Source organism: Oncorhynchus masou, chromosome 1, assembly GCF_036934945.1.
Source record: "Oncorhynchus masou masou isolate Uvic2021 chromosome 1, UVic_Omas_1.1, whole genome shotgun sequence".
Taxonomy (NCBI): domain Eukaryota; kingdom Metazoa; phylum Chordata; class Actinopteri; order Salmoniformes; family Salmonidae; genus Oncorhynchus; species Oncorhynchus masou.
The window spans coordinates 80,662,216-80,670,844 of NC_088212.1; the positions used below are offsets into that span (position 1 = coordinate 80,662,216).

An 8,629-nucleotide genomic window follows, 5' to 3' on the forward strand; every position below is an offset into this window, starting at 1 on the left:
TGACTCCAAAGCTTTCCACAGGGATGGTAGCCATGTTGACTCCAATGCTTCCCACAGTTGTGTCAAGATGGCTGGATGTCCTTTGGGTGGTGAATCGTTCTTGATACACACGGGAAACTGTTGAGTGTGAAAAACCAGCAGCATTGCAGTTCTTGACACACTCAAACCAGTGAGCCGGGCACTTACTACCATACCCAGTTCAAAGGCACTTAAATATTCACCCTCTGAATGGAACACATACACAATCCATGTCTCAATTGGCTCGAGGCTTATAACTCCTTATTTAACCTGTCATCTCCCCTTCATCTACACTGATTGAAGAGGATTTAACAAGTGACATCAATAAGGGATCATAGCTTTCACCTGGATTCACCGGCTGGACCTGCTTTCCTCCTGGCTCCCCCAACCCCGGCCAACAGCTCTGCACCCCCCGCAGCTACTTGCCCGAGCCTCCCCAGCTTCTCCTTCACCCAAATCCAGATAGCAGATGTTCTGAAAGAGCTGCAAAATCTGGACCCGTACAAATCAGCTGGGCTAGACAATCTGGACCCTCTCTTTCTAAAATTATTTTTCGCCATTGTTGCAACCCTCTTCAAAGGGGGTGACACTAAACCCAAACTGTTATAGACCTATATCCACCCTGCCCTGCCATTCTAAATTCTTCAAAAGCCAAGTTAATAAACAGATCACAGACCACCTACCTTTGATTTCTCAAATGACTGCCTCGCCTGGTTCACCAACTACTTCGCAGACAGAGTTCAGTGTGTCAATTCGGAGGGCCTGTTGTCCGGACCTCTGGGCGTCTCTATGGGGGTACCACAGGGTTCAATTCTCAGGCTGACTCTTTTCACTGTATATATCAACGATGTCGCTCTTGCTGCGTGTGATTCCCTGATCCACCTCTACGCAGACAACACCATTCTGTATACATCTGGCTGTTCTCTGGACAATGTGTTAACTAACCTCCAAACGAGCTTCAATGCCATACAACACTCCTTCCGTGGCCTCCAACTGCTCTAGTAAAACCAAATACATGCTTTTCAACCGTTCGCTGCCCGCACCCGCCAGCCCAACTAGCATCACTACTCTGGACGGTTCTGACCTAGAATACGTGGACAACTACAAATACCTAGGTGTCTGGCCAGACTGTAAACTCTCCTTCCAGACTCATATCAAACATCTCCAATCCAAAATCAAATCTTGAATCGGCTTTCTATTTCGCAACAAAGCCTCCTTCACTCACACCGCCAAACATACCCTAGTAAAACTGACTATCCTACCGATCCTCGACTTCGGCGATGTCATCTACAAAATTGCTTACAATACTCTACTCAGCAAATTGGATGTAGTCTATCACAGTGCCATCCGTTTTGTTACCAAAGCACTTTATACCACCCACCACTGCGACCTGTATGCTCTAGTCGGCTGGCCCTCGCTACATATTCGTTGCCAGACCCACTGGCTCCAGGTCATCTATAAGTCTATGCTAGGTAAAGCTCCGCCTTATCTCAGCTCACTGGTCACAATAACAACACCCACCCGTAGCACGCGCTCCAGCAGGTATATCTCACTGGTCATCCCCAAAGCCAACACCTCCTTTGGCCGCCTTTCCTTCCAGTTCTTTGCTGAGAGTGACTGGAACGAATTGCAAATATTGCTGAAGCTGGAGACTTACATTTCCCTTCAGCTATCTGAGCAGCTAACTAAATGCTGCAGTTTTACATAGTCCATCTGTAAATAGCCCACCCATTCTACCTACCTCATCCCCATATTGTTTTTATTTACTTTGCTGCTCTTTTGCACACCAGTATCACTACTTACACACCATCATCTGCTCGTCATCATCTGCTCACTTATCACTCCAGTGTTAATCTGCTATATTGTAATTACTTTGCTACTGTGGCCTATTTATTGCCTACCTCCTCACACCATTTGTGCACACTGTATATAGACTCTTTTTTGAATTGTGTTATTGACTCTATGCTTGTTTATTACATGTGTAACTCTGTGTTGTTGTTTCTGTCGCACTGCTTTGATTTATCTTGGCCAGATTGCAGTTGTAAATGACAATTGTTCTCAACTAGCTTACCTGGTTAAATAAAGTTTATGTCTTGGAAAGAGAAGGTGTTTCTAATGTATTACTGTATTCAATAATTGCTTGTTTTGTAACAATTGCTTGTTTTATCACATAAACTTAGCCAAACTATTAGAATTTTAGCAACCAGGAAATAGAAGAGTGATTTCTGCATATTCCACCTTTAACACATCACACAAAATTGATGACGTAGTACACAGTTGGATGACGTAGTACACAGTTGGATGATGTAATACACAAGAAACGGGGACCTGTTTTGGCTCGTGAACACCACTTTCAAAACTGCTGGCTGAAATGACAGATGTTCAGGAGTGCATCTTTAAGTGCTGCATCTTTAATAAGACATCTCAGTCTTATTCCCCCATAAAAAACACACAAGTGCACTTGTTTTTACCTGCTTGCACTGACTGCTGATAACTTCTTTATTGAGGAACAATGTATTTACAAAGACTGTGATATGTGGTTGTCTCAAGTTATCTTAAGACTAATGTAAGTCGCTCTGGATAAGAGAACCCGGCTAAATAAAATACAAATATATTTAAATGTAGTGTGTGTGTGTGCTTGTGCATGGTCATGTGCGATGGTGGTGGACTGGTCTCTCTTAGGTATCTGTCTGTTGGCGAGGCAGATATTCACTGCTTCCCCAACAAACAGATTGGAGACAAGTTTACATGGCTATGGTACCTATACATAAGACAGGACAAGGCTCTGCTAGTGCATAGCAAGTAATACAGCTGTACACCTGCAGGCTTGACATGTTACATATATTTTAATGTGTATATTATACTGTATATTAGTGCTGGACTGGAACAAAAGCCTCTTAAGTCTTACTGTTGTTATTTCTGTCTCCCCCACTACTTCCACTGTCTCCACCCTACTTCCACTGTCTCCCCCCCCTACTTCCACTGTCTCCCCCACTACTTCCACTGTCTCCCCCACTACTTCCACTGTCTCCCCCCTACTTCCACTGTCTCCCCCTACTTCCACTGTCTCCCCCCTACTTCCACTGTCTCCCCCTACTTCCACTGTCTCCCCCTACTTCCACTGTCTCCCCCCACTTCCACTGTCTCCCCCCTACTTCCACTGTCTCCCCCCCACTTCCACTGTCTCCTCCCCTACTTCCACTGTCTCCCCCACTTCCACTGTCTCCCCCTACTTCCACTGCCCCCCCCTACTTCCACTGTCTCCCCTCCTACTTCCACTGTCTCCCCCTACTTCCACTGTCTCCCCCTACTTCCACTGTCTCCCCACTACTTCCACTGTCTCCCCCTACTTCCACTGTCTCCCCCCCTACTTCCACTGTCTCCCCCAATTCCACTGTCTCCCCCTACATCCACTGTCTCCCCCACTACTTCCACTGTCTCCCCCTACTTCCACTGTCTCCCCCTACTTCCACTGTCTCCCCCCTACTTCCACTGTCTCCCCCTACTTCCACTGTCTCCCCCTACTCCCACTGTCTCCCCCTACTTCCACTGTCTCCCCCTACTTCCACTGTCTCCTCCCTACTTCCACTGTCTCCACTGTCCCCCTACTTCCACTGTCTCCCCCTACTTCCACTGCCCCCCTACTTCCACTGTCTCCCTCCTACTTCCACTGTCTCCCCCTACTTCCACTGTCTCCCCCTACTTCCACTGTCTCCCCACTACTTCCACTGTCTCCCCCTACTTCCACTGTCTCCCCCCTCCACTTCCACTGTCTCCCCCTACCCCCTACTTCCACTGTCTCCACTGTCCCCACTTCCACTGTCTCCCCCTACTTCCACTGTCTCCCCCTACTTCCACTGTCTCCCCCTACTTCCACTGTGTCTCCACTGTCTCCCCCTACTTCCACTGTCTCCCCCTACTTCCACTGTCTCCCCCTCCACTTCCACTGTCTCCCCCACTTCCACTGTCTCCCCCTACTTCCACTGTCTCCCCCCTACTTCCACTGTCTCCCCCTACTTCCACTGTCTCCCCCTACTTCCACTGTCTCCCCCTACTTCCACTGTCTCCCCCTACTTCCACTGTCTCCCCTCCTACTTCCACTGTCTCCCCCTACTTCCACTGTCTCCCCCCTACTTCCACTGTCTCCCCACTACTTCCACTGTCTCCCCCTACTTCCACTGTCTCCCCCTACTTCCACTGTCTCCCCCTACTTCCACTGTCTCCCCCTACTTCCACTGTCTCCCCCCTACTTCCACTGTCTCCCCCTACTTCCACTGTCTCCCCCTACTTCCACTGTCTCCTCCTACTTCCACTGTCTTCCTCCCTACTTCCACTGTCTCCCCCTACTTCCACTGTCTCCCCCTACTTCCACTCTCTCCCCCTACTTCCACTGTGTCCCCCCTACTTCCACTGTCTCCCGCCTACTTCCACTGTCTCCCCCCCTACTTCCACTGTCTCCCCCCCTACTTCCACTGTCTCCCCCTACTTCCACTGTCTTCCCCTACTTCCACTGTCTCCCCCTACTTCCACTGTCTCCCCCTACTTCCACTGTCTCCCCCTACTTCCACTGTCTCCCCCACTTCCACTGTCTCCCCCACTTCCACTGTCTCCCCCTACTTCCACTGTCTCCCCCTACTTCCACTGTCTCCCCCTACTTCCACTGTCTCCCCCTACTTCCACTGTCTCCCCCTACTTCCACTGTCTCCCCCTACTTCCACTGTCTCCCCCTACTTCCACTGTCTCCCCCTACTTCCACTGTCACCCCCTTACTTCCACTGTCTCCCCCTACTTCCACTGTCTCCTTCCTACTTCCACTGTCTCCCCCTACTTCCACTGTCTCCCCCTACTTCCACTGTCTCCCCCTACTTCCACGGTTTCCCCCTACTTCCACTGTCTCCCCCTACTTCCACTGTCTCCCCTACTTCCACTGTCTCCCCCTACTTCCACTGTCTCCCCCTACTTCCACTGTCTCCCCCTACTTCCACTGTCTCCCCCTACTTCCACTGTCTCCCCCTACTTCCACTGTCTCCCCCCTACTTCCACTGTCTCCCCCTACTTCCACTGTCTCCCCCTACTTCCACGGTCCCCCCTACTTCCACTGTCTCCCCCCTACTTCCACTGTCTCCCCTTGTATTTTCCTGTCTTCCCTTGCTTTCCCCTGTCTCCCCTTGTCTACCCCTGTCTTCCTCTGCCTTCCCGGTCTCCCCTGTCTCCCATTGTCTTCCCCTGTCTTCCCCTGTCTTCCTCTGCCTCCCTCTATTCCCCCATCTCTCCCTGCCTCCCCCTCTCTCCTCTCCAGTGATGTGTGCCCAGGGTCTGCAGGCCAAGGATAAGACAGGTTCCAGTGACCCCTATGTGACTGTCCAGGTAGGGAAGACCAAACGGCGTACCAAGACCATCTTTGGGAACCTCAACCCTGTCTGGGATGAGAAGTTCTTCTTGTGAGTATGAACATACAGTATATCACTGCTACAACATTTCTACAACCTAAGCCAGTGTACTACAGGCAGTATTATAGACGTGGTCCTTTGTGGCTTAGTCGGTAGAGCATGACACTTGCAACCCGTTGGTATGATTCCCGCTGGGGCCACCCATAGAGAAAATATATGCACACATGACCATCCTGTCCAGGTGGTGTACATAAAGACTGCCTCAGGCTACAGAAACAGGAGGTATGCTGCTATCCTAGGGGCCATTCTGGCTCAGACAGGGCTACCTTCTTAAGCTGTAATACAAACACTCCAGCAGACATTGTTATCACAGACATGTAGAACCTACAACACAAACAAATGAGGGGAGAGGAGATGGAAAATCATTCAAATGCATTTCACTGAAAAAAATGTGTTATTGACATGAATATCATCTACAGTGGATTTGGAAAGTATTCAGACCCCTTGACTTTTTCCACCTTTTGTTACGTTACAACCTTATTCTAAAATGGATTAAATAAATGTTTTTCCTAATCAATCTACACACAATACCACATAATGATAAAGGAACAACAGGATTTTAGACATGTTTGCACATTTATTAAAAATAAAGACAGAAATACCTTATTTACATAAGTATTCAGACCCTTTGTTATGATACCCAAAATTGAGCTCAGGTGCATCCTGTTTCCATTGATCAGTGAGATGTTTATACAACTTGATTGTAGTCCACTTGTGGTCAATTCAATTGATTGGACATGATTTGGAAAGGCACACACCTGTCTATATAAGGTCCCACAGTTGACAGTTCATGTCAGACACAGATCTGGGGAAGGGTACCAAAACATTTCTGCAGCATTGAAGGTGGCCTCCCTCATTCTTAAATGGAAAAAGTTTGGAACCACGAAGACTCTTCCTAGAGCTGGCAGCCTGGCCAAACTGAGCAATCGGGGGAGAAGGGCCTTGTTCAGGGAGGTGACCAAAAACCCTATGGTCCCTCTGACAGAGCTCCAGAGTTTCTCTGTGGAGATGGGAGAACCTTCCAGAAGGACAACCATCTCTGCAGCACTCCACCAATCAGGCCTTTATGGTAGAGGCCAGATGGAAGTCACTCCTCAGTAAAAGACACATGACAGCCCGATTGGACTCTCGGGCCATGAAAAACAAGATTCTCTGACCTGATGAAACCAAAATTGAACTTTTTGGCCTGAATTCCAAGCTTCATTTCACCCCCAGCTTTGAGTTTACAGCTTTGAGTTTACTGAAAGTATTATGAAGCTAACCCATGTTAGCTCAGGCCCTTTTTAAATAAACAACAACTTCTAAAATGGAGAGGGAACTTTTGATGATGTGTAGTGCTGTTGTGCTGGAGAGAGATTGACCCATGGTGTCATTGGAGAAGGTATTATGGTTTTAATCTGGCTCTCTGTGAGTCTGAACTCTGAACGCTGAGTGGTGACAGACTGTCATGTTGATTGTGATGTTGATCATGTTGATTTAAGGTACACAGAGAACCGAGAACTAATGATATTATCTAACACAACCTAGAACACTGGAATATTGCTTTCTGTAAAACAACAGTATAGCATTATGAACGACACATTTCACATCAATGTCATGAGGCTTAAGGAGTCTATTCTAAAGCCAGTATATACTATTGTTGTATAAATACATCACAGTATCTGCAATATCCTATATGTAATTAAAGCTGAAATACAAGTAAGGTTGAACAGCACCATTGTTCACCACAGCCGCAATTGTTGTTGTTTTTGTTTTGATGATAAAAGAGAAGAGGATCATTCAGCATCCTGAACACATTGTTGCAATACATCCTCTGCTTTTCTATGGCGCGGGAAGTGATGTGCACTAATGATGTGCACTAATGTCAGAGACAAGAAAACAAGTTTGTTGTTCGAAATAACTCCTTATTTTGTTGTAATATTACCAACGAATGTGGCAGTTTCACCAAGTATGGATCCAGCTTTAAATAGAGACATAGATAGATAAAGATAAATCAAGCACCCCATTTCCATAGAAACCATAGCGCTGGCGATTAGAATACCTGTATCTAGGAGGCAAAGAGTCTTTGTTAGAGCTGCCTTCCACCATGTTCTCTGTTTGCTGATGGAGGCACTGCGTGTGTGTCTGTGTGTCTGTCTGTGTGTCTGTCTGTCTGTGTGTCTGTCTGTGTGTCTGTCTGTCTGTGTGTCTGTGTGTCTGTCTGTCTGTCTGTCTGTCTGTCTGTCTGTCTGTCTGTCTGTCTGTCTGTCTGTCTGACAGAGAGAAAACAAGACATAGAGGGAAAAGATGTTATCCTCATGCCATGTGACAGGGTCTTGGGATCTTTGCTCTCTGCCTGGCAGGGACATTCATCTGAGGGTGCCACTAACACACACACACACGCACGCACGCACACACACGCACGCACGCACGCACGCACGCACACACACACACACACACACACACACACACACACACACACACACACACACACACACACACACACACACACACACACACACACACACAAACACACACCCCCCCTTGGGTGGTGGAACACTAGGGACAGCAGGGTTTCCTAAAGAGAGCCGGTGGGGCAGAATGATGTCAATCCCACCTGACAGACATTCCCCTCACCTCTCCCTTCTCCCTCTCCTCTCCTCTCCTCTCCTCTCCTCTCCTCTCCTCTCCTCTCCTCTCCTCTCCTCTCCTCTCCTCTCCTCTCCTCTCCTCTAATCTCTCCTCTCCTCTCCTCTCCTCTTCCCTCCTCTCCTCTCCTCTAATCTCTCCTCTCCTCTCCTGGCCCCTCCCCCCTCTCATCTCCCTTTACTCTCCTCTATTCTTCTCTTCTCTTCTCTACTTTACTCTCCTCTCCTCTCCTCTCCCCTCCACTCCTGGCCCCTCCCCCCTCTCATCTCTCTTTACTCTCCCTTCTCCCTGTCCTCTCCTCTCCTCTCCTCTTCCCTCCTCTCCTCTCCTCTCCTCTAATCTCTCCTCTTCCCTCCTCTCCTCTTCTCTCCTGGCCCCTCCCCCTCTCCTCTCCTCTCCTTTCCTCTAATCTATCCTCTCCTCTCCTTTCCTCTAATCTCTCCTCTCCTCTCTTCTCTTCTCTTCTCTTCTCCTCTCCTCTTCTCTCCTGGCCCCTCCCCCCTCTCATCTCCCTTTACTCTCCTCTCCTCTCC

General features: G+C 48.4%; 1 protein-coding gene across 1 annotated transcript in view; it reads left to right on the forward strand.

Annotated features, from left to right (window-relative positions):
• Positions 1-8,629, forward strand: part of LOC135551546 (protein unc-13 homolog C-like) — a 284,691-nt gene that overhangs the window by 90,501 nt on the left and 185,561 nt on the right. The window contains exon 10 of the mRNA XM_064982756.1: positions 5,318-5,459. Within this exon, the coding sequence (XP_064838828.1) occupies positions 5,318-5,459 (142 nt within the window). The remainder of the gene's footprint in view (positions 1-5,317; positions 5,460-8,629) is intronic.